Genomic DNA, 25,523 nt, shown 5'->3' on the forward strand with positions numbered 1-25,523 from the left:
AATTCATTATTGGCAGATAATATTAGAAATTCGTCGAAAATACCTTTTGTACATTTAAAAAAAAAAGTATTGCTTATTTAAAATAAACGAAACGGATGTACATGCTGCTTGCTACTGCCTTACTATTGCAGATATTAATTTGTTAAAGTTAATGCATTTCGAACACCCAGTAGAGAATCTTGACGCAGGTCTGCGCCTGTCAACCAACAGTTGACCTGTGTAGTTAACTGTGGTAGTTGACCGATCGCGCGCTAATATACTTTTCTCGTGTTTTCGTATTCTCTCGTGACTTTTACTCGTTATCACGGAAATCGTGAATATATGAGGTGATGAGAGAACGTACAAAAGGGCCAAACTTCGGACCGCCCAGGTGAGATGTCTGGGTCTCTAAAATATCGCGTCGAGACATAATCTAGGGTAAGGGAGTAGCAACCTCTTGGGGCCACAGCTAGTCACGTGACCCTTCTGTTTACCAAAATGGTGTACATCTATGTTTTACAAATAATTTTCATTTCTTTCTAATATTTGTTCCATTTACTTATGATACATTCAATGAAATGGCAGTGGAATTGCAGTAAACTTACTGCTAGCGTTAACATCTCGTAAAAGAGCAATTGTAGCTGATATTACACTTGCACCGTGTTTGGTTGTTACAAACGAGTGTAGCGAAAGTTTGAAAGTAGCTGTACGAAAGTGTCTTCCGCGTCTAATATCTCAGTGGTTTTTACTGATGGACGTAAATTATTCTGAGTTATTGCGAGCATTCCGAGCGCGTTTTCTCACGTTGCGATCACTGCCATATTAGTTACACGACTTTTCGAAAACTCATAAAACTCATTGACCTATTGAATTACTATTTTTTTTTGCGTTCCCATTTTAGATGACTGGACTCCGTATCTTTATGTAATTACCTTGGTAGTAATTTTGACTGTTTTATTTCGTCGTTTAATATCACTGATGTTGTATTTTTGTTTTATTTTTTAAAGGGGGTGACCGAAGTTACACAAGGCCTAATTTCATTACTGACAATGTTGAATGCACAGCGTTGCAGGTACAGCAGCTATGTATTATATGTATTTCTGTTTTGGAGATTTTTATGTTGTAGATGTTAACGCGTTATATTTATAGTGATTACAGATGATCTCTGATGTAGGTTATTGCAGGCAGAAAGCACTTTCAAATAGGACATCTCAATGTCAGAAGGTGTCCTAGCATAGCGTTTCATGCTTTGGCCAGGCATTTTTAAAGATGGCCACGTATCAAATTGACTATCAGTGGTTAGTCTTACAATTAATATTTATTTTAGAATCAAAATATTATTGAGTAATAAACTAAGTAGTACTTGATTGAAGTTAATACTGGTGTTCAACGGTCATTTACCATTTTAGGGCTTATACCATAATGGATTCATCTAGGATATCCACTTTCCTAATATCAATTTTATTGATAGTCTATGGCAGTTTCCGATCTTTAAACATGGAACAGGAAGCTAGAGAAAGAGAAAAAGAAAAGGAACGTGATAATTTATTGACTGGAATTTTGAGTAACAGTAGCACAGCAAATGCAGATGGTGCTAATGGAAGAGTTCAAACACTAAATACAATGCATGCTCTTTGTCTACCTCTTGGTGCTTCCATTTCTCTACTCGTCATGTTTTTCTTTTTTGATAGCATGCAAATGCTTGTAGCAATCTGTACAGCCAGTAAGTTTCATAGAATGATAGATTTTATGATTATTATTATCATTCATATAAAAAACAGCATTTAATCAAGGACATTTATTTTGCAGTTGTAGCTGCAGTTGCGTTGGCATTTCTTCTTTTGCCCATGTGTCAATATATCATTAGACCATGTTCGGATGGTAATAAAATATCCTTTGGTGTTTGTGGAAGGTTTACTGGTGCAGAATTACTTTCATTTTCATTGAGTGTGAGTATAGTATGCATATGGGTACTGACTGGACATTGGCTACTCATGGACGCAATGGGTATGGGACTCTGTGTAGCATTCATTGCATTTATTCGATTACCTAGTCTAAAGGTATCCACCATACTCTTAACTGGATTACTCATTTATGATGTCTTCTGGGTTTTCTTTTCGTCTTATATATTCAGCACAAACGTAATGGTTAAGGTAAGTTTCAACAAATTTGCGATAAATGGACGTTTGTATTAAAGTGTTTTATGTATTATTATTTACAGGTAGCAACTAGACCAGCAGATAATCCAGTGAATCTTGTGGCTAGAAGGTTGCACTTAGGCGGTGTAGCAAGAGAAGCACCAAAACTTCCTTTACCTGGGAAATTAGTGTTTCCATCGATGCATCAAGCAGGACATTTTTCAATGTTAGGTCTTGGCGATGTTGTTATGCCAGGCCTGCTGCTTTGCTTCGTTTTACGATATGACGCGTACAAAAAGACTCAATTGTTGCCCGGTGGTTGTGAAACAGGACTTCCACCGCCACGACACATCAATCGCATTAGTTATTTTCATTGTTCACTCATCGGTTATTTTCTTGGTTTACTTACTGCTACTGTAAGCTCTGAGGTGTTCAAAGCTGCGCAACCTGCCTTATTGTACCTTGTGCCCTTTACTTTATTGCCATTGCTCACAATGGCATATTTGAAGGTACTTTTACATAGTACTTCTAATTTCTTTTTATGCAAACGACGTAAATTGTAACGAATGTGATATTTACAGGGAGATTTACGTCGAATGTGGAGCGAACCATTCATATCTCAACAACCTTCCAAACACATGGAAGTTTGACAACAGTCATGGGTTTGTGTATATTACACATTATGGGAGGAAAGCTACTAATAGAATCCCATTGTCACTTATCATAACGTCCTTATTTTTATCAATGTCATTTAATGTAAGTAATTTTTTTTACACATGCGTCTTTTAATGCCACAATGCAAATTACGATTTAATACATGGGAAACGTAAAGGTATACTACACTACGACATTGATTTAATATGATATTAAGAATACAATACAAATTACGACAAAGTTTTTTTATTAAAGTGATAGATAAAGCAATTTGCGGAAAGCATATTTAGAATACTGTCTATTATCAATATGTCATTGGTATTCATTTTGTGTCTTAAATTCGATGTTGCGTAAATAAATGAATTACATCCAATAGATAAAGTAAATGGTAAAGTAATATACCGTTTACTAATTACTCTTTCATGGTTTAGTAAATACGTAAAAACGTGTTCTGAAATTCACTTAAAAAAACGGATAGGTATCTCTTTCTTTTTTTTAGTTTTACAATGGCTTTACTATACAAATTTTTAATATTTCATAATACACAATTTTTGTATTCCTTCTTTTTTACACTAAACCAATAACACATATACATATTAATAATTTTGCTATAACTCTGTTATAAATGTGTGTGATATTCTCTACGCAGAAAGGTTCTTTTTAATTTATTGTTCAATCAATATCAAACTAATTGTATGTAACGTGTAGTTATGGATAGAGTAATTTAATAATTATTCGACGATTTCCATGAAAATCTAGTGAACGTATGTGTGTAGGTTGTGACTTTCTTTTACTTGGAGCTAGCATTGAACAGAGCATTCTCTACACAAACGTGTATATAAATTTTGGTTTTTATAAACTTAAGAACAAAAATTTACAGTTCGTTATTAGGATAAACAGCAAGCATTTCAACTTGCCAAACATCTTGCTAACTTTGTACAGCACGATGTAAAATTGCAAACAATTTTTAGGGAAATGAAAAGTGGATGTTGTAGAATTTTATTGTCAACAAAAAAAAAAAAAAATGAGAAAATTGCGTATTTGTGTCTTGATTTTCAAGGACTATTTCGTGATAAGAAAGAAGGATTTATGATGGAAAAATAGAGTGTTTTAACTAAGCTCTTGCTATGGATGGGCACCAGAAAGACTTTATATGTTTATTTAGAAACAAGACTGAAGGAGAGAGTAAATTGTATGAAAGCCAACATATTTAGAGGTCTTTCAAAAAGATATAATTAATCAATCTTTTTTGTTTAATTTTTCTCAATTTATAATACCATAGATTGATATGATATAACATAATATGATATATAATACAATATTACGCAATGTGTCACAAAGTAAATTAATTGCTTTCATAATTCCTATTATTTACCGTAGATTACGAAGGAATCTAGAATCTAAAAAAAGTTAGTTGTTTACTGTTTGTTTTTATAATACTTTATTCATCACATTCTAAAGATTACGAACGAATTACATATATGTATATTTGAATTTTGGTCTGTGAATATATTTTATGGATAAGAATATTTTAAGGAAAGCGATACGTTTCTTAATCTGTAATGTAATTTGTTTTGCACCTAGAATGGTATAATATGATGATAGGTGCAGTATATCATTGGGTACAGAAATACAATATCTTGTACACCTGTATATTGAGATAGAAAGTAAACTCTAAACTGTAACGTGGACGAAGGAAAAAAGAAAAGAATATTATACTTGTAATCTTGTTCATTAGAAAAATTTCGATATTTCATTTTTCTTTTAAGTATTTTGTCCTTACTTTTATAAGGTTAATAGATTAATGTTAAATTAATATAGATTAATGTACAAACACTAATAATTCTAAACTTAAAAAAAAAGAACAAAAGATTATTTGCATATGTGATTGTTTTTATTTTTTTCTCTTGCTTGTGTTAACGTGGATGAAAGGAATTTAAGCAATTTATACGATATATTAAATATTACACTGATAAAAATACTCCTTTTTATACAATCTAATTAGTTTTTGTATAAAATTGTGATTCTTCCTATACTTTATTCGTTTACCTGTCCATAGCACAAGCAATTTATTCTCATTCATTACTCGTCTAGATGAAGTAATCTTTGGATGAGTCGTACAGAAGAAATATCTACATATTTCTCTCATAAGATATAAGGATATAAGTGACAAAGTATATTTTAACTACTTCCGTTGTAAACATAAAAGAAGAAGACTTCATAGATCATCCATAAACTGGATGCGTTTAACTCCGTTCTATTAAAGTTCAGAAAGCTTAAAACTCATTTTATGGTTTGTTCTTCTTTCTATTTCTTCTTTTTTTTTTTTTTCTACAATATAGGGTTAATGTTTTCATAATGTACATTTTGAGTTCTTTTATTTCATTGAATGTACATACATACTATATTATGTTAATTCTATGCATTAATTTTGTATCATCAATTTTTCGTTCACTTTGTAATCAAAGATGCGATTTATTGAATAAAATTTTGTTTCAACAAATTTAAGTAGTTAGTTAAACATTTTAGTTAAAAAGAGAAAAAACCATGATGTATATCTTTATATAGAGATATCATGCAATAATAAAATGTGTTTCAATGCTTTCGTTATTAGGGCTGCATCAATAAATTACTTTTTCATATAGGGAAATGATTGTATCATGTTCTTGCTTTAATTCTCTTCTTTAATTAGTATTGCTTTTTTTTTGTACAAACAGAATTTAACGCATAACAATATAGAAAATATCGATCGATAAGATTATAACTTAGTTTATGGCGAAAATGAAAGATGTGTAAAATTATATTTTTTTCTTTTTTATAAACTTACGTAACGAGCCACGTTTTAATTAACGAGAGTCTTCAAGTCTGATGGATTATTTATTTTGACTAGGATAACAAGTTTCAGAATGGGAAGCATGTACATAAATAACAGACTCGACTGTCCTTCAGTTTTCCCACAAACTAAGTGACAAAAAAATGACATATATTATATATATTATATATATACATATTAGTGATACGATGTATGAAATAAAAAGCAAGGTAAATGAGAAAAATACATTTAAAAGAAGAAATCGGGAATTATAAGTCATAAATAGAATATAATTAAATGCTAAAATAATATAGCTAATATACTTATAAGAGCACTTTGCTTGTACTGTTGCAATTCTCGACTTGCATGTGTACAGCTATGTACATTTTTATATATAATAAAAAAACACGATCGCGCCTCGCGCGTGTTCGCGTTAAATAAGTAAAGTTATTGAATAAACTTACGTGTGTTCTTTTTTCATCACTGTTTACGTGTATTCGGATATATATCATTAAGTACAATTACGATACTACAGAATGAAACGCGAGTAAATAACGTACAGTCTGGGGCATATTTTAGGAGGCAAGGACTCAACGATCAATGAACGTCAATGGCAATCTTTTACAGAATCGTCATACGCTGCTCTGTCTCATCGTCACGTTATCTAAATTTCTCTTGATGCTCTCCAGCTCGTTCATATCAGATACCGAGGACTCGCATTTGTATACAACTAACGAATGATAGAAGTGAACGGCGAAGGCAATGAACACTATAAGGACCGGGATAACTATAATCGTACTGGCAGTGGCGGCTGTGAACGAGTAATCCCAGAATTTCACCCAGCACAGTATAGCCACCTCCACTAAGAACAGAAATAATCCTAACACCGTAGAAAATGCCCAAGCCAACTCGATGAAGCCGCGCATTCTCTCATGAGGAGATTCCGTGACAAGCCGAGATACCTGAAGTTTACTGATGGCCTCGATATTGGGCAATAAATACGTGCTTATCATTAAAGCAAAGATGTGTACTGATACTAAGACGGTTGTGCAAACAGCGAACATCACAAACAGCCACTCCGGCACCGCGGTTGGCTCATTTATTTGCAGCTCAACCATAGCTACCTGGAAAGATAAAAAAAAAGGCAAATGAAAGTTACATCGGATTTTATTATCGGCCAATAAAAACAAGTATCTTCCGAGAAATGTTGCTGTCAACTGATTTATACGATTTGTACGTGCGATTACGAATGAGATCACAGATTCGACGCTATTTGCGAAACCCATTGTAAAATCAATTATGTCTACGTCAAGCCGAGGTGTATTGTTAAAGAAAGTGATATTTGTCTTATGTAATCATAGACGAGACTGAAGATTACACGGAATTGTCGTCCACTTCTGTCTAATGATTTTCAGGAAACGTTGTGTAACCCGTCGTGGATTTTCTGATTATACAAACACAGATTTTCTTGAAATATTTACTCGCTAGAATGTTCAGTAACACGCATTTTGAAATTTGTTATAATGGAATTCCCCCTTCTGTCGCGAAAATTCACTGATTAAAATCAATACACGTTTCTGTTGTCGGATCGATATCTAATATTTGTGCGCATCGACAATTAGGATCATCAAGGGCCACGTGTGGACGGTTAATAGCGTAATTAATCACCACTGCGTAAACAGTCGTCCGAGGAATTTTAATAGACGATTATATACTACGACGAGACGTGATGCTCACCATAGCGAAACCGCTTAATAATTCTGACGTTGTTGCAGTTGCTTTCAATTTAGCTCTGCTCATGTGAAGTCTCCTCCATGAGAGACCCTCAGGACCATCTTGTTCTTCCGTCTGCTGTGAGGAAGATGTTGGAGGCACAGGTGGCCCCACACACGTACAACAACATGTGTATGGCATATTATTTACCGAGGTATGACTATTTGATAATGGGAAACTACCCATAGATCTCATATCTAAAGCTACATAACGACTATTCCTGTTCCTTGGCGATAGAACTAATTCACTCTGAGACGGGCATAAGGAGGAGTTCTTGGAGTAACAGGGATAACCGGATTCGCTCGCCTGTCTGGGCAAATAAGCCAGAGAAGTCGGCTTGATTCTTTGTGTACCGTAAGACAATTGGATGAGATCAATCTGAGTCGCTTTGCTTGATTTACTGGCTATTTCTTCGGTGCTCCTCTGGATGGAAACCGTGTTGCCCTTGCTATACCTCTCGCCCGATGTTATTTCGTCCTGCATCAAAATACTGTTTCTGTTTGGAGACTCTTTTTCAGCTAGATTATTGTTCGGCATAATTTCTTATTTATCTCTCGTTTCCTGTTTCGCTAAACTCCCCGTATCGTCTGTTACAAATGCTGTTTGCCACCTCGTCGCAAAACCAAGTCAAAGAATCCTTACGCAGTTTTCACGAACGTCCATCGTTATCATTGTTTCCTTTCCAATGGATTGAGTCACAGCAACATGCATACATTTACACAATCACCGCGCGACTACCGTGCATTTCAGTTCTTCCACCACATTCCATATCTGTTGCCCGATCACCGCCGAATTTAGGATTCTTTCTGCAATCAGCGAATTAAACGAAACGTAGAGAGTCCATATCGAATCGAACGATCACTTGTCGATACCATACTATGTACTCTCACGACACTGAACTGTTAATTACATCCGTTCCGGGTGGCAGGCGCGCACACATTTCCCAAGACATTATTTAGAAAGCCATTAATGCGCAAACGGAGCGGTGCTCGTTTCGCAGGGCGAGCAGGACCAGGGAGCAAGCAGCCGCGAGTCTCTATGGTCGAATACATACTAATCGAAACGCGGCGGTTGCATCGCCGTTCAAGCACACATGACGTATTCGTCTGAATCATAACAATAGTATTAATTGCCTCGGAACCATATCGGCTACATAATAACCGGCTACACGGCCTTAACATACGTGAGCTCGCTCTGTGTCTTGTACGTCTCTACTTTCTCACGTGTCTCCACTGAGAGATGCGACTACGGGCAATGACGCTTGTTTTTTACCGTCGCAATGGTGATACGGTAAGCGAGGGAGTATCCGGCCAGGTATCGAGACGCCACCGTGTACCACCGGCACAACAATGTAATTAATCACGCCGCAAAAAGGGAAATCCCTCCTCGTAATTGTCACGTAGCGCGCAGTTGACCACTCATTTTATATCTTATTTTTAAATGGAAGTTTATTTGTCTCGATCATCAGGGTGATTTGTTTTCTGTTCAATCATCCTCTCCTTGACACAATTAAAAGTTATTCGACGTAGAGGCGTACATGTAAATAGTTCGAGTGATTTACAATTAGAAATATTGGTTCGTTCGAGCGATAATTAATTATATAACTCACTTTGGATATTTATATATAGCCGCGGTACGATCAAAGAATATACAAGAAAATCTTACGGTACTCGATTTTACTGTTAGAATTTTCCTATAACGAAAAAATATTTCAGAGGAATTTTAAAATTCGTTGGAATCAATTATATGAGATGTGCATTTTATGCTTGCAAATGGCACGACGTATATTTTTCGCGTGTTTGTATGCAGATAAGTGATGTATTATAAAAGTGGATTCACAGAAACGCGAGGCAACCGAGAATCACCGTGGAAAATCCACTTTCGATCCTGACTACACGGCGAAGGATGAGACGGGAACTTTATTTATGAAAGGCTATTCTTGAGGAAACGCATACGAACCGATACGATCGTCATTGAGTTGTGAACGAACGACAGCTGATATCAATCAGGCTACGAAGTGCATTAATTGTATTTTCAATTTCCATATCATTCAAATAAAAGGTCGTTTATACCAATTGACCATTTTACACAGTTCAAAATTATTCCATGGTTACTATGCATTTCTTTATTTGTATTCTGTGCAGCAGGTGAACGACGATGCAGGACAGGTTTCAAGGAGTCGTGCGTAAATTTGTGCCATCGACGATTTACAAGAAAAGTTTTATCTATTCATGGCCTCATTTGCATAATTGTACGCTCAAAGTTAGCGTGAACTAGACGAGCTGGAAAAACCTAATTGGATTATTTTTATTTTTTTCAAAAGGATCAATATATTTCTAAATATATTTTAAGAAATGATCATTGAATATATTTATTTGTCGATGAGGAAATAGTGTTTGTAATTAAAAGATGTAAGGTTGCATATATTTCAAAGTTAGCGAGAACTAATCGAGTTGGAAGAATCCTGATTAGATTATTTTCACTTTCTATGCGAGGTTTAATATCTTTATCAATATCTTTCTACAAATACTTTTCGAATTTTTTTGAAGATAAAAGAATGATGTTTATAAGTAAGAGAAATAAGATTGGAGATTTATATTATCTTGAGTCAACTGTTTCTAGGAAAGTTTACGGAGCCGAGACTGAGGCCTGAATAAAAGGAGAATAATGATAGACGGAGCAATTTTTTCTTATTTCACGCACCGAACTTTCACAGCTAAACAGGTTTTATACTACTGTCAAATTAAGATCCAGCAGGTATATTTTCGGTTCTATCCATGACAAAAACTTAAAGTATACAATTAACGTTATAACGTCATGTCTCTTATACAGGATGTTCATGCAGATATTTCTATTGTAGTAAAAATGACAATGCATAATTTTTGATTGATGACTGTAATTTGCGAAGAATGTTGTTATTTCCGACTTTTCCTTATTTTAAAATATCGATGAAAGATAATGTTAAGAAATTACTCAAATCCGAGTTTTTTACAAAATAAAATTACAATTAATTCATAGAATGAATAATTTTTTTGAGTTTACAGCGAGATAACATAATTCTTTTGCAGTCTTGCGAGTGTGGTTGCATTTTCTAAGGCGCCAGTGATGTGTATTATTGCGCATTTAACAACACGTGTTTTCTTTACACTTGTCAGATACTTATACATTCTCAAAGTATTCTAAAGTTGCCAAATTATATTTATAATACTATAAAAATATATTATCTCTGAACCGAAAGTTCTATTTGAAGGCTTCGTCAAAAGTTTACGAAGCTGTAAAACGATATTTTGTATTTTTAAACTACTGTGAATCAAATCAAAAGTATTCAAAGAGCTAATTATTCATTAAACTGGGACCATCTTTAACATTTATTATACATTTAAGATGGCTATTCATACTGCGTACTAATTTTTTATTAGATATATGTTTGCAATAAATATTTTGTAACTCTTATATACATTTTCAGATTGGTTCCAAATTTTACCAATTATAGTTATAACAATCGTGTTTCATTACAGTGTTAATGAAATTTCAAAATATTTTATACATCACACATACACACACACACACACACACACACACACACACACACACACACACACACACACACACACACACACACACACACACACACACACACACATATATATAAGTTTTCTATCATCACTATTCAAATACTTTTGCGAACTACTTTATTTAAGATGAATTTCCAATTTTTTATAAATTTTGTCTACACACGAGAATATTCGAAAGTTTTGTAAAAACATATTTCGCCGCGATGAGTTCGCGCATGCGCGAACATCTTACTACAGGTCAAGTTCGTAGTTTAAAGGCTTAGAATCCATGCGTATGGTTAAGTAAAGCAGCGAATGAGTATTATTGTTTTGCGGTGAGGTTGATCTTGAAATTTATGTTTGCAAAGGATTCCTAGAAACTCTTGCGTGGATTTACACAGTGTAGATACAGTCACGCGGATTATTTATTAAATACTATATCGACCATAGATACCACCATCTGTTCTATCAAACCTATCGTGACATTTCGAGACGAAAACAAACAATTAGTTCTGTGCGATCTTTCTCGAATAGCGTGTCGCGTATTATAGAGTATACGTTGCAGATAAATATATCGTTGGGAGTAATATTTCAATTTCCATCACTCTCGGTTTAGCACGCATTTACGTATCGTTATACGCATTACAGTAAGTGCCGTGCATTTCCTGATTAACGGCAAGTGAACAATAGAGGTTAGCGTCTGAAAAATAGTTCAAGGATTCGCATTGTGTGACGAAGTGTCTTCTAACGTATTTTATCATACACTCTTTTTTCACGAGACTTGCGCCAAAAACGTATATGTTACACAACGCCGATGCTTTTGTGAGATTCTTCATAAGCACTGCCTGTGAAGACGTACACTCGAAGGCCAAAGCACGTTCTCTTGAGTTCTCGGTGGTTCCAAATGACAGTAGGCAATTTACTATTTACAAATTTTACATATTGATTTAATCAAATCCAAATAAAATACTCTATGAAGAAAGCATTTTATTTTCATTCAGAATTCCGTTGAACTTGTCAATATGATATTTACATACGAAAACGATCCAAAGTTACTACCCATCGCAAATACTGTTATTTTTGTAACAGATAAAATTGAATATTCGAGGAATTGTTATGTTATACATTTTTGAAAACAAATTGTTGTACTTGAAATTGTTTGTTGATTATAGTTAATACTTAAAAGTATGCAGCAGTATCTAAATAGTATGAAATCTATTTTCCTACTCTGGTTCAGAATGCAATGGGAGGAACGAATCTCCATACACCTCCATCCATATTTCAACATATGATGAATCAGCAAAATACATCACAACAACCAGAGACATGGATGCAAATGCCACAGGTGCCGCCAATGTCTATACCATGGAGTGTACCATCTCTCCAACAACCAGAATTAGTCAGATTTACCGGGGGACCAAGTTTCGAATCAGTTCTTCATCAGAAGAGAAAACTTGAGACCTGCGATCTGCTAGATATGTAAGTAATTTATATAATGATATATATTATAGAAAAACCTTTCTATTTTTTCAATTTGATATGTAATGGATGATATAATGTAATGGATGATTACAGGAGACAAACGAAACAGTTTATAACAGAAGAAAAAATGGCTGCACATTTTAAAGGTTTACATATTAGTTCCAATTATCAACAGTCTTCAGTGCCATCAACTTCAACAGCTGACTCACAACCAGTTAATCCTAGGGAGTTGAATATGGAACTAGAATTGGATGCAGCTAATGCAGATCAAATCAAAACTGGACCCAGGCTAGTTCTTTCAGAGGAACTGAAGAGAATCCAACAAGAACCAATCCTTCCAAATTCCTTGTTATCCAAATTGTGAGTATACATATTTTAATTAAATTAATCTAAATTAAATCAAATATTTTGTTTCTCTCATTATGATGCAATTTCTGTTAGTAAATAAGATAAAGTGTGAAGGTTTACAGTTTTTCTCTTTCAGGGAAAGGCCCTCCATGGCTTTAGTCCTTTGGGAACCACCGAGCAAGCATCTTCGTATATTTCCAACTAGAGATACACCAACTCCGATTCCTAATGCGTCCGACGATAACAATAACAACAATAATAACAACAATAATAATAATAACGAAGCGATTGCTGATCTGAATCAGACGATATCGAGCAATTCATCAATTTTCGAGCCAATGGAATTATGAAGGCAATTCGTTAGTAAGTTACTTTTACATCTTTGTATATCGTTAGCAAACGAAGAACGCGATATCGAGCTGTATTATGTACGAAAGTTAAAAGAAACGAAAGTTATACATTATATTTTTTATCTGACATTACATGTTTGTGTAAGGTTGTGCGAGATATATGGAATGAAGCCTTTCTATTAAATAGAACTATTCTCTACTAGTTAACTAATTATTTAGTTATTTGAGACATATGTACGTATCAATTATTATGTAAAGATAAAAGCTAAAGATCAAGTTCCTTTCATATAATATGATTTGTGTGTGAAAATTGATTAAAGATAAAAAGAAATATAAAAATGGGATTCGTTAATAAATACGTTCATGGGTTTAATGTGAAACTCAGTATTATTGTAATTATTATTAACACAGCATAATTGTATGATTATTATTAATTTTACGTTATCATTTGTGCTTTCTTGTGTATGCAGTATGTTGCGTTTGATTGCGATTAAAATTGTAGTATGATAAACATGCAATACATATAAAAAAGAAAAAGAAAATAAAAAACATAAAAGAATGCGCAAAAACAGGGATAAAATAGAAAAAAAGATTATTCGTAATAAGGTAGCTTTATTTCTACACTATGTGTATGTTACATATATATAATATTAAGGTTGTGTGAAATACAATTCAATTTACTGTATGGGTGATACGTAGATCGTTTGTCGTATGAATGAATTTACTGTGTTTCTGAATGTATGATGATTTTGCATAAAGATATGACAACATTTCATTAATATTGAGTTTTTCATTCATTTGTAATGAATGGAAAGTATGGAATGATAGGTATCGTTGAAGAATGAATCATTCTTACTCATTTTTACGATAACCCCATAAAATTTTCATTCTTTCCATGTAATTCCAGTTCAGAACTTGCGAAATTTAGGGTCTCTTTGAAAGTTTTCGCATCTTCCAAAGGTTCGCCATTAATTGCTGCCGCGGTAATCTTATCATCCAATATGGAAATATGATTTCCTTCGATCTTGTGTATTTCTACTTTTCCGTGAGTTAACTGAACAAGAAAAATAGTTTCATTATATTCATTCACAAGTCAGCTACTAATACTGTTTAATATTAATAGATATTACCTTCTGCAAACCGTAATCTGAATTTGGAAGTATCACAGCTGGTGTCGTTGGTACCAGTAACGTGATAGGCGTTCTAAGAGGCGGTACAGAAGAAGGATCGTATTTATCTAACACACAGAGACGGTTATAAATAAATGATATAATTTTCTTTTGAGTTTCTGCCGAATAGACCTTATGAATTTCGTCGGTTGTGTATTTGGTTACTAGATCCAACTTTTCATTCCAATTACTACAATTTTTCAGCTTTAATGCGATCTATGAGAACGAATTAGTTATTAATTATTAATTAGACCTAAATTTTGTAGTAGCCGACTGGTACTGAAAAGATATTTCACCTCTGTGATGATTGGCGTTTTGATAACATTCAATATTTCAATCAGAAATGTATTTTGATATTCGTCTTCCGTAGGCGATGCAAGGTGCTCTGATTTTATGGCTTTCATATAATCGGGAGATCCGTCTATTAATATGAGTTGACCTATTAGTATGTAAGGTTCTAATCTCCTTGTTAATTCTATGGCTATCAGTGATCCATATGAATAGCCAACGATTGTGAAATCTCTGCGACCTTTACTCCTTGCTAAAACATACTGAAAGAGAAAGAGGAATATTATATTTTTTTATACTGTGAAATCTTTCTTTTTTGTTAAAACATACTGGTAAAAGACGTTCAGCCATTTCTTCCACTGACTCATTAATGTTGTATATTCCTAATTGCAAACAAGTGGCAGGGAATTTTAATTTTGATGCTAATTCAGCGAAAATCGCAGCAGACCCTTCAATACCCGGTATAAGAAATATTTCATTTCTTTTTTCACCACATTTAACTGGAAGCTCTACGCAATACTGTCCATCTAGTATGGAAACATTCAAGGTCTTCATCAGCAATCTCATGCCAATCACTTTTTCTGTCTTTGTCGTTGTTTTTTTGATTTGTTTTGTTTGCTTCTTTGTATCTTTTGCAGACATTTCTACAAGCTTGGCAATGTTCAAGACTCTAATATCTTGTGCAGTTAGAAACACCTCAAAGTCTCTTTCTAGTGTCTGTTTGATCTCCACAGCCATCATGGAATCCATGCCCAGCTCAGCCAAAGAAGAATTTTGACTCACGGTCTTCATATCCTTTATATCTATAATAGAAGAATAATTTCATTGCATGAAAACTTAACTACAAGTGAACTTACATGACACATATATAAAGAATACTTACTCATAATATTCATCACTGCTTCAAGAACATTACTGACTTCATTAGCACTAGGTACCTTCTCTGCAACCACCATGCTAGCCACAATTGGTCTATTCTGACACATGAACTTGTCTAATTCTTCTAAACACGAGGATATCTTCTGAGCCAAGGTTCCACCGATCACCAGCTGGTGTTTGTTCTCCAGCATCTCTGCAGCAATACCCACATCCCCCACAGCGCCCCATTGAATGGCCATGCCAGGAAGACCTTGTTCCACTCTTCTTTCGCAAATCCTCTCTAACACCGCGTTTCCCATACCATAATTAGATTGACCAGCAGATCCTCTTCCACATGACAAAGAAGAAAACACCACAAAATGTCGAAGATTTGGACAAATCTTCCTAGAAAGTTCATCCAGCTTTTTGGTGATTCTGGCTTTGGGTTTCATGCTTTCTTCAAATGATTCCATAGTTTGGTTTACCATCAGACAGTCTTTCAACAGAGCTGCCAGGTTGAAGATACCATCCACAGGTGCCTGTTCTTCTGCTGATTTCAAGATAAACTCGCAGTCATCTGTTTTTGACGCGTCTACACCAGGAATTATAAGGATTTTCGCTCCATAGGATTTCCAGATATCTATCCTTAATTTCTGATAGCCTGTTTTGACTCCGTTTCGAGTAACTATTACCAGGTTCCTGGCACCGCGTAGGACTAACCAGTCTGCAAGTTCTAGACCTAATCCTCCTAAACCACCTATGATTACGTAACTCTTGCTACTCGTAGCGTTGAAGCGAGGGTAAGCAAGAATTGGTGTATTCAAAGGTGCTTTCTCATCTGCTATCTTAATCAGAATCTGTGAACAATTGGGTAATACTTATTTACGAGATATCAATTATAGGGAACAAATAATATTTATACCTTTCCAATGTGTTTGCCTGCCGCCATATACCTGAAAGCTTCTTCTAACTGGTTCTTTTCAAAACACTTTCTTACCAAAGGCTTGATACATTTTCGATTCACCTGGGCATTAAGAAAATGATGTACCTCTTCTCTTATATGAGGTAAGGTACCATGGATCATGGCATCGAGCATGATTCCATGAAAGCTAATCTCTTTCAAAAACACTTCCATTCCAAGTTGATTATTGACAGACATATCGAATTTACCGATTTCCAAGAAACGTCCACGATAACCTAGGCAACGAATCGATGCCTGGAGCTTGTCTTCAGCCAGGGAATTTAGAACTATGTCTACTCCCTTTCCATGTGTCTGTTTCATTATCATCTGTTCGAAGCTGGTATCTCTGGAATTTCCAATGTGATCATCATCTATACTGGGGAACGTTTCTCTGATATATTTCCGTTTTTCAGGTGTTCCTACTGTCGTGAACACTTCACATCCTTCAGCGAGGGCCACGTTGATAGCAGCTTGACCTACTGCACCGCTTCCACCGTGGATCAACACCTTCTCACCTTTCCTTAATTTTCCAAAGTAGTAAAAGGCGTAGAAAACGGTAAAGTAGGCAGACGGAACAGTTGCTGCGTCCTCCAGGGACCATTCGTCTGGTACTGGCCACAGGGTGAATTTATGGGGAGTAACCAGGTTTGATATACCCCTGAAGATGTAATTAATCTATCAAATTAGCAGAAGACCTATGTTACTGACGTGTAAGGTTCCGATATTTGAGGTATATCTTACTTGCTCTCAACAAAACCCATCACGCGTTTTCCATTAGAGTCGATTCCACTGAACTCAAACCCAACCAGGCAATCGCTCATTTCTCGCTTCTTCACTATAGTTTCCGCCATCAATTTTCCAGTGGCCAACATCACATCTCTGAAGTTCAACGAAGAGTATATTACTTTGATGATGTTATCCTGGCACTTTTCATTCGGTTGTATCCAACCCTCGAACCACTGGATGGAACTCAAATCTCCTCTGACCTATTGCATAACTCTTGTAAATTTTGAAAGATTACAAATTTTTTGTTTTAAATAACAAGAGATATTTACGTACTCTTAAATTGGCATAGCCATGAGAAGTCAAAGTTGGCTGCAGCTCTGGATAAGGCAGGTGTTTGTAGGTTCCCCAGATTTTCCCTGGTCTTAAGACATTATAGCCAATGTCTATATCAAGCTGCTTGGAGTAGAATGGATCTTTCAGTGAAAACTTGGGAGCGTTCTCGTCTTGGATTATCACAGTTTTCACGATCTCACCATTGGGCTCTCTTCTTAAACACTTAACTAATCCTAGGGCACCATTCTCCATATCTCCTTCTGCGACTAGTACCAATCTTACCGTGTCATTACTATTTTTATCTTTTTCATTGTTCAAGACTTTCTTCACATCTTCCAGCCAGGTGAATTCATTGTTGTTCACGTATATTACTTCTGTCTTCTGAGGTGGCTTCTCTGCTTTCTTCAGGAGCAACAGAGTCTGATTCTTGAAACTCTTCTCTAGTACAACATTCAGATCACAAACTTCAAGATAAGAGAAAGTATCTTTATTGACAACACTTTCTCGAAGCAGGATAAATCCATGACCCATTGTTGCAGCTAGAAGTTGGTCCAGAATGTCAGTCGTTTTATTGGATAGAATATTATGAGCAGCTGCTATGAAGACACTGGCATCCTCCGGTAATTTCTTTGGTGTTATTACTGTAATATTTTCAGGAAGCAATAACTTTTCGCCTCGTTCTGATTCTGCGGCAAGTGTCAAATTCGGACGAATCATGGGTATGTTACTTAATACTTTCATAAAGATTGGAGTGAGGGTTTCTTCAGTTGGTACTTTCTCCTCCTGATCGATCACTTCGAGGATCTTTGGCGTGTTTATAATGTGACTCTCCAACGCAAGCTGCGTAGACAAGATGATCATTTCTTCTAATGATGTTTGTGCTTTGTCACGATTGGCTATAAATTTATATTCTTCCAAAATGGGGACAGACGTTAATCTTCGATGCTGAATCGCGTTGGCCTTTATTCCATGGATTTCGATTCCGCCAGATACTACGACATCGTAGTCATTGTACACTGAGATTGGGATTTCTGTAAAACAAAGTTTTATTATTTATTATAACTCGTTACGACACGGATGTTTATGCAGTTCTATATTTTTATATCGTAAGCGTTTCTTATCAGAGCGCCATCCGAGCTACTCGATAATATTGTACAAGTATTTCTAACGTTTCAACATTTGTTTAAACTTTTGAAATTACCATTATTATCTTCGGTAAGGTTCCGAATCGTTTCGTTATGAACTTTCACATCAATTACTAGCTTCCTAATAGCTGTTGGTACATAAAGCGCTCTGGTATCGAGATTCAATATCTTCATCTGTAACATATTATCCATAAACACGGCCCAGTTCTTCGTCCAAGCGATACGTCCCCTGGTTCCCTTGAGTGAAGCGCTCTTCAGCGAACGGAACGGTCCAGTATATTGGTAACCACGAAGTTTTAACTCCTTATAGATATCCTTGCTAGTCAGAACTTCCTCATCCTCAATTTCAGTCAAGAATTTGGCTGGAATCTTCTCCTGCGCAGGATTCGTTTGTACGCGAATTGATCCTGTCACTACTGTCGTGGATCCTTCTGATATTTCGAATTTTCCAGATCCTGAAAATGTTTTATGTTATCTGTAATCTGCCGAGTGCAATTAAACAAGTTAAAATTTATTTATTAATTTTAAATCAGGTGTATCTTATAAGTTCTCGTTGTAAGAATAGGCTTCGATGTCTGAGTACAGTTATGTATACAAACGTAAACTCAAGAATACCGCTTCGCGTCTTTCCTTCTCTTTCATGCATTAAACTTGACAGATTAAAGTTAAGATATCTCCCGAACTAATCATTTTTTGATATAGAAAATATGCTTTCTTTTATAGAGAATGTCGAGCTGCATCGATTAATGTATTAAATAATAGGTATGATTCCATTTAAAAAAACAAAGTTGACCTTCACATGACCTTCACTCGCCGATCTACAGAAAAATTAACGCCAGAATATACCCCCTCCCCCCTTAAAACCATTCAATTTTTATCTAAAACATTTTTCAATATAATTAATAGTATCGAAAATATTTCAGCTTCGACTCTTAGATGACTTACCCTGTACATGTAAAATAATTATTCTGCGCGAAGAACAAGATGGGAACAGCGGAGGATATAAATATACATATAGAAGAAGAAATGGATGAGTTAGAGTCGAGTAGAGTGTGAGAGAATTTCAGTTAAATCGACGAAAAAGACAGAGAAAACGTGCGCGGACTTTGGTGATTGAAAAAAATTCTTATGGGTTAAATGCGGAAGTGATTTCTTGCGATAAACTGAAGCAAGATGAATCCTAGTGATTTTAGAGTGGTTGAACTCTAAGATGATCTGGAAAAAGTGGACTTATCGATTTCAGGTACAAAATTTGGCTAAGGTATCACTCGTATAGTAAATTAGGGATTATAATATGTACCTCGGAATTTTTCCAAATCTTTTTAAAGTTCCAAACAATAAGAAATTAGACAGAGAATTGAAGACCCTTTATGCAAACCACGTTTGTGAGTAACGATATTGTCGACGGAGGGTTAATTCTTTGCTCTCATTTTACTTCCTTCCTTACGTCACTAATGTCTTAGAATTAAAAACCTAATAAAAAGATGTATACCTCTTTGAACCATGACAGTTAATGAAATAGAACCGGATTCGGGCATGTTTGTTGCACGTTCGAATTTCACATTCTCAAAAACCACTGATACTTCGTCATAAAGTGCTCCTTGCAGCAAACTAACCGTCTCCCAGACCATAATAAGGTAACCTGTGGCTGGGACTAAGTTTCTTCCGTCGATCACATGATGCATTATATATTCGTAGTTCTCATCTTTCAGAGCTACATCAATCATTCGCTCTGCCGTGGTTATCTTCTGACGTTGAGTATACACTGGTACGAACCAGTCTTCAGAATGCTCCCATCTGAAATTTGACAACAATTTTAGATCTATGTTGCGATCTTTATTTCTTTTTAAAAAGACCTAAAAAAACCCCAAGTCGTTTGGCCCAATTTTAGAGAAAGTTATTCATTTTCAAAAAGTGTTGTAATAGTTTTGAAAGTCATCGTATTTCCAAAAATATTCAAAATCTTTTTGCTTGTTGAAACAAGAGTGAAGTTGGAACGTACAAATCTGGAAACTTGATGTTATATGTATATATGTTATTTTATTATATTCACCTAATGTAAGGAGAGACCATGGAAGTGCCACGACTAACAGGAAACTCTACGTGCGGATAAATATTCGCAAGTTGTGGCTGTAGACCAACGTCGTATAATTTTCCAAGGGCTTGCAGGAAGCATTCGGCATTGTCTTTATGGCCTCTCTGAGTCAGTGCAATATTCGTTACAGACTGACTTAAGGATCTCTTTAAAATTGCCTGTAGCAGACCATGAGGTGCAATTTCTATGGTTATAGCGTCAGATGGTATCATTGTCGCTGTTTCCGCGAATAGGACAGAGCTCAACAGGTTATTGGTGTGATATTCGGCGGAAGAATACTTGGCAGCTTCCGTGTACCATTGACTGCGTGGTACGGAAGTGCTCATCCACTTGGAACTTCTTGCTTGTGGCTTGGGAATCACTTTCTTCAGATACGATAATAATCTTGGTCCTGCGTCCGCGATGTAGCGACTGTGATACGCTATGTTGCTGCATGCTACTTCCTTTGCAAAGATCTTGTTGGCCTGGAAGAATTAGAAAATCACAGAGAAAACTCAATTTGTAGATTTTGAGCGTTTCATATTACTAGTATTGCGATATACCTACTACTGTTCTACAAGAAATCAAAGGATCATTTTCTGAAGAATTGTTATTGTCTTTTACAGAATCATATCCTTCAAAACAAACCTGTAACTGGGCAACGAATTGCTTCATGGACTCAGCTGGGCCACTTATGGTACAACTATCGGAACTGTTATGGCAAGCAACCTCTATATCCGATGGACATATATCTTTGATCTCTTCATATCCAAGACCAACTGCTGCCATAGATCCTCGAATCATTTTGGTCTCGATAGACGCTAAACCTCTCGAATATGCTGCAAGCACCATTTGCTCGGCCGTAAAGCATCCATCCGCATAAGCACAACCAAGTTCTCCGACAGAGTGACCGATTATATTATCCGGTTCGATACCCACGGATGTTAATAGATCCACGAGACCAATCTGAAGAAACATCTCTCGTTACCACTGCGCAAGAGTTGGAAATCATTTTTCGAAGAATTACAATCGTTTTACCTGAATAACGGCGATTCCAACGAACGAGTTCAAAATATTATCGAAAGTCTTCTTGTCCTTGTTGGTGATGATATTAACGATATCGATGCCATGTGGTTTTAATACCGCGTCACATTTCTGAACGGCCTTCGCGAAGATGGGGAATCTCATCAATGATTCACCTTTTAGATTTCAAAATGATTAATTATTTTTTTAATTATTTCCTTGCAAATTGTTTACGAATTTTGCTGTTAACATTTCTATATGTACCCATGCCAGGCCACTGTGACCCCATTCCAGAGAACACAAACCAAATTGGTCTCTTTATGCCAGAGTACTCTTGGATGTCTCTTGGTGGTTTCTCTGATGTTTTAGATCCAACCATTGTGTACCCTCTAAATAGATGACCAGTTATATTTTCGGAGTGAATATCGTGCAAAAGTCGAATGTACTCCACGTCCACTGGTATACTTTCGATCTGGAAAAGTAATCGTTATATTTTCCTAGAATTTTCTACTATTTTATACTTCAATTTACTTACATGATTGAGGAGAGTTTCTACTGCTTCTTGTGTACGTCCTGATACTACTACTAATCTAGGCAAATCGTCGGAGGGCGCACCATTATTCACTTTCTCCTTCGTGTAGGATTTTAATAAGACGTGAGCGTTGGCCCCACCGAAACCAAACGAATTTATTCCTACGTAACCACCCTTCCATGGGGTTGGTTCTGTAACTACTTCGACCTTTCCTTCGTCGAAGCACGTCACGCCTTTCATGGGACTTTTGAAGTTTATATTTGGTGGGATCAAGCCACTTTCCATCGCAATAATGATCTTAAAATATTTATTTGTAATTATATTTGACTTTTATATATTATTATTTTATTATATTCTCATCCTGCCATTAGCATTGTTCTTATATACTATTTTTATTCATTTAACTCGAAGAATATCTTAAAATTCTATACTTTTACTCTATCGTCTCTAGTCCATTTTTAAAGAAAAGTTTCAACATTTTTAGAGAATTTCCAACAACAGTCTCATACCTTGGCTACTGAACAGAGACCACTGGCGGGTTCGGTATGACCCATGTTCGACTTAATCGAACCGATTTTGAGAGGAGTGGTTCTGTTCTGGCAGAAGACTTTGTCAATAGCGTTCAATTCTTCAGGATCACCGACGCTAGTTCCGGTACCATGAGCCTCCAAAAAAGCCAGTTCATTAGGAGATATCTTGCACTCTTTGTAGAAGTCTGTCAGAAGCATTTTCTGGACGTTACTGGCAGGGAATGTGATTCCTTGTTCCTTGTAGCCATCGCAGTTGCTTTTCGTATAGACGACCTGCGCGTAAATTCTCTTTGCGTTTTTCGCCTTCTGCAAAATGATCACGCTGATAGCCTCACTGCGGACGTACCCATTCGCTCTTGCGTCAAAGGATTTGCAATGACAGTCAGCGGACAATACACCTGATATTAGATATCAATTTATTAATACGAGACTCCATCATTTAGGTATCTAAATGTCTTATTGCGAAGAATATCCAAATTACTGTAATTAATGAGAATCTAATGAATGCGACTGATAATGCACTTGATTAAAACAAATTTGACGGATTCCATCTTTTGTTGAGATTATGCAAGCGAAGACTTATTGATTTAATAAAATTATTATAGTTTACCGAGACGAGCGAACTGAAGAGATACATAGGGATGAAGACAAAGATTGGATGCTCCGACGATTACAGTCTCGCATACCCCAGTTCGTATCAATCTGTAAGCTTGATCCAATGCGATTAAGCTAGAACTGCAAGCTGTATCAATCGCGTAAGATGGACCATGTAAACCAAAAAAATAGGAGATCCTGTTGGCCAACATGGCTCTGCTGCATCCAGTAATACCAAAACCATTCGCCTGAAATATATTTGGAGTAGAAGCATATTCAGAAAATAATTTTGCAGGACCATTATCTTTTAATATTTACAAAGTATTTATAAAACATTAGGGAACTATAATTTACGAATGACGCCAAAAACGTTTACTTGTAATTTTTCGTAAAACCAAGTCTTCTCTGACTCGCTGATACAAGATCCTATAACAACTGCCGTATTGGTCCCTTTGAGCTGTCTAGGATTTAATCCTGCATCGACGATGGCTTCGTACGCATTCTCCAGTAAAATCCGACACATAGGATCCAACGTATGAGCTTGTTTGTAATGGACACCGAAGAAGATAGCGTCGAACTTGGATAAGCCAGACAGCTTACCACCGGCCTTTGGAATTTCCGCATGATCTGTCAACGTACAAGGTTTCATCGTCGTTCTGAATGGCCCTAAGTTAAGTCACACTTACCTTGTCTCCATCTTGAATAGTTTTCCGTGATAAGGTCTACCTTGTTCATTAAATTGTTTTTTAACTCTATTATATTGTTACTTTCCGGAAACCTCCCAGAGATGCCAGTAATCACCACTTCTTCTCCTGGTTCCGTCACCGCGTAGTTCACCTTCAACGGATCTACTTGTGTGTTACAAGACATCCTTCTTTTCTCTTTACAGTTTGCTTTATTTATAAATTTTGATTTCTTTAATTGTTTGATTATCTTTATATCTTCTTTCGATCTTGTTCAGTCAGTCGTGCATATATTAATGAAGTGTTTTCGAGTAATCAATCAGTATCAATATTGTCGCCAAGACCATGGATACAATTGAAGACTGGAGAAACGGAGAAAGGCTTCTTATAACAGACTTTCCCCTCCATGTGGTAATTCGAATTCTCTTCTGAATATTCCTGAAGTTAATCTGTATAACGATTACCGGTCGAAATGACCCCTGAAAATCTAATGGACTGAATTTCGTTGCCCAAAGAGCTCGACGAATTAAAAAATATGCAATAAGATATATTTAGTAGTGATATTGATGTTTATTTTTATAATAAAAAGGTTGACGGACAAGAAGAAAGGAATTAATAAGGGTTTATTCACTTCGTTACTTATTTGCTATAAATCAGTCGAGAATATTACGTTTTTATAATGAATTTTTGTAATTAATCAATATGCAATATTAAAAATTGTTTCTTCTTTTACGAAACATCTTCTTGTTTTATTAATAACAATGTGGAAGATAGGAAAATAATAAGTAATTAACTATTTATGCACGCAATAATTTTATCAAATAAAATTGAATATTAAGTCAGAACTGAGAAAATGTTAAAGTCATGTCAATAATTTCTCGGATTTTTATTTTATATGAACATAGAACTAGCATATTCTGATATGCCAGATCTAGTTTTCATTTTTTATTTGTCACGTGACAATATATTCTATTAAACAGTAGTATGACTTCCTAAAAACTTACGTCCTCCTGTTCCATAAAATTATTAGGTTGCCCAAAAGTTCTTTTCGTTTTATAAGAAAATAATAGATGCAACATTTTTTACTTTATATTATTTTATTGAATTATGTATGATCTATTTTGTAGTAATAGAACAAAATGGATCATACATAATTCAATTAGGGGCACAAACAGGATGCATACATAGTGATGTAGAGTAAAACGATATCCGGCCACCCTTGACATTTATAGTATTGAAATAATGAATATTCACGGAGAAGAGCGGCAACTGTTCAACCCACCACTTACTGTGACGCATTGATTAGTATTTAATATATTTTCTGTCGTATGACATAGTATTGTAGTTTTGGCATTAATAAAATTATATTAGGTTGTCCCAAAAGTTTCTTTCATTTAATAAGGAAATAATAGATGCACAACATTTTTTGTTTTGTATTATTTTATTGAATTATGTATGCATACATAATATGTTATAAGATGTGCAATAAAGATGTGTTTAAATTTCTATATATATAA

General features: G+C 35.4%; 4 protein-coding genes across 7 annotated transcripts; 2 read left to right on the top strand and 2 right to left on the bottom strand.

Moving 5' to 3' along the window:
* Positions 1 to 4: 4 nt before the first annotated feature.
* Positions 5 to 6,042, top strand: SppL (signal peptide peptidase-like protein). 4 transcript variants are annotated; one of them, XM_033340561.2, is made up of 7 exons: positions 5 to 417; positions 987 to 1,051; positions 1,129 to 1,277; positions 1,389 to 1,702; positions 1,789 to 2,132; positions 2,201 to 2,626; positions 2,699 to 6,042. In XM_033340561.2, exons 3-7 carry the CDS (start codon positions 1,249 to 1,251, stop codon positions 2,765 to 2,767), a joined length of 1,182 nt encoding a protein of 393 aa, XP_033196452.1. In that variant the 5' UTR covers positions 5 to 417; positions 987 to 1,051; positions 1,129 to 1,248; the 3' UTR covers positions 2,768 to 6,042. The 4 variants fall into 4 exon arrangements, with proteins under 4 accessions (XP_033196452.1, XP_033196462.1, XP_033196480.1 ...); XM_033340571.2 differs by having other exon boundaries at positions 5 to 370; XM_033340589.2 differs by lacking the exon at positions 5 to 417 and adding an exon at positions 455 to 915.
* Positions 5,530 to 9,363, bottom strand: LOC117160125 (calcium release-activated calcium channel protein 1). Its single transcript, XM_033340602.2, has 3 exons — positions 8,257 to 9,363; positions 7,321 to 8,162; positions 5,530 to 6,707 (listed from the first exon to the last, which is right to left on the bottom strand). The coding sequence occupies exons 2-3, from the start codon at positions 7,891 to 7,893 to the stop codon at positions 6,216 to 6,218; spliced, it is 1,065 nt and encodes a 354-aa protein (XP_033196493.2). The 5' UTR covers positions 7,894 to 8,162; positions 8,257 to 9,363; the 3' UTR covers positions 5,530 to 6,215.
* A 1,809-nt stretch (positions 9,364 to 11,172) lies between these two features.
* LOC117160854 (uncharacterized) lies at positions 11,173 to 13,869 on the top strand. The gene is made up of 4 exons (XM_033341899.2): positions 11,173 to 11,820; positions 12,148 to 12,389; positions 12,486 to 12,752; positions 12,877 to 13,869. The coding sequence occupies exons 1-4, from the start codon at positions 11,815 to 11,817 to the stop codon at positions 13,088 to 13,090; spliced, it is 729 nt and encodes a 242-aa protein (XP_033197790.1). The 5' UTR covers positions 11,173 to 11,814; the 3' UTR covers positions 13,091 to 13,869.
* A 66-nt stretch (positions 13,870 to 13,935) lies between these two features.
* On the bottom strand, positions 13,936 to 24,193 carry LOC117160845 (fatty acid synthase). Its single transcript, XM_033341888.2, has 19 exons — positions 24,010 to 24,193; positions 23,700 to 23,950; positions 23,340 to 23,571; positions 22,709 to 23,127; positions 22,203 to 22,496; positions 21,932 to 22,139; positions 21,683 to 21,843; positions 21,293 to 21,610; positions 20,624 to 21,129; positions 20,063 to 20,367; positions 18,627 to 19,025; positions 17,426 to 18,456; positions 17,108 to 17,352; positions 16,328 to 17,024; positions 15,431 to 16,262; positions 14,878 to 15,350; positions 14,556 to 14,810; positions 14,221 to 14,475; positions 13,936 to 14,144 (listed from the first exon to the last, which is right to left on the bottom strand). Exons 1-19 carry the CDS (start codon positions 24,191 to 24,193, stop codon positions 13,953 to 13,955), a joined length of 7,257 nt encoding a protein of 2,418 aa, XP_033197779.2. The 3' UTR covers positions 13,936 to 13,952.
* Between the last annotated feature and the right edge of the window lie 1,330 nt (positions 24,194 to 25,523).

Source organism: Bombus vancouverensis, chromosome 13 (assembly GCF_051014615.1).
Source record: "Bombus vancouverensis nearcticus chromosome 13, iyBomVanc1_principal, whole genome shotgun sequence".
In the NCBI taxonomy this organism is placed as follows: Eukaryota; Metazoa; Arthropoda; class Insecta; order Hymenoptera; family Apidae; genus Bombus; species Bombus vancouverensis.

Excerpts from the sequence above, each read along its gene's own strand:
- LOC117160854 (XM_033341899.2), top strand. Across the intron at positions 12,390-12,485 it reads ACCTGCGATCTGCTAGATAT|GAGACAAACGAAACAGTTTA; the intron begins GTAAGTAATTTA and ends GGATGATTACAG. Across the intron at positions 12,753-12,876 it reads AATTCCTTGTTATCCAAATT|GGAAAGGCCCTCCATGGCTT; the intron begins GTGAGTATACAT and ends TTTCTCTTTCAG.
- SppL (XM_033340561.2), top strand. The coding sequence starts at position 1,249 with ATGGCCACGTATCAAATTGACTATCAGTG. Across the intron at positions 1,278-1,388 it reads TATCAAATTGACTATCAGTG|GGCTTATACCATAATGGATT; the intron begins GTTAGTCTTACA and ends TTACCATTTTAG. Across the intron at positions 2,627-2,698 it reads TCACAATGGCATATTTGAAG|GGAGATTTACGTCGAATGTG; the intron begins GTACTTTTACAT and ends TGATATTTACAG.
- LOC117160845 (XM_033341888.2), bottom strand. The coding sequence starts at position 24,193 with ATGTCTTGTAACACACAAGTAGATCCGTTGAAGGTGAACTACGCGGTG. Across the intron at positions 18,457-18,626 it reads CCTTACCGAAGATAATAATG|AAATCCCAATCTCAGTGTAC; the intron begins GTAATTTCAAAA and ends TTTGTTTTACAG. Across the intron at positions 14,811-14,877 it reads TGGCTGAACGTCTTTTACCA|TATGTTTTAGCAAGGAGTAA; the intron begins GTATGTTTTAAC and ends TTTCTCTTTCAG.
- LOC117160125 (XM_033340602.2), bottom strand. The coding sequence starts at position 7,893 with ATGCCGAACAATAATCTAGCTGAAAAAGAGTCTCCAAACAGAAACAGT. Across the intron at positions 6,708-7,320 it reads TATTAAGCGGTTTCGCTATG|GTAGCTATGGTTGAGCTGCA; the intron begins GTGAGCATCACG and ends TTATCTTTCCAG.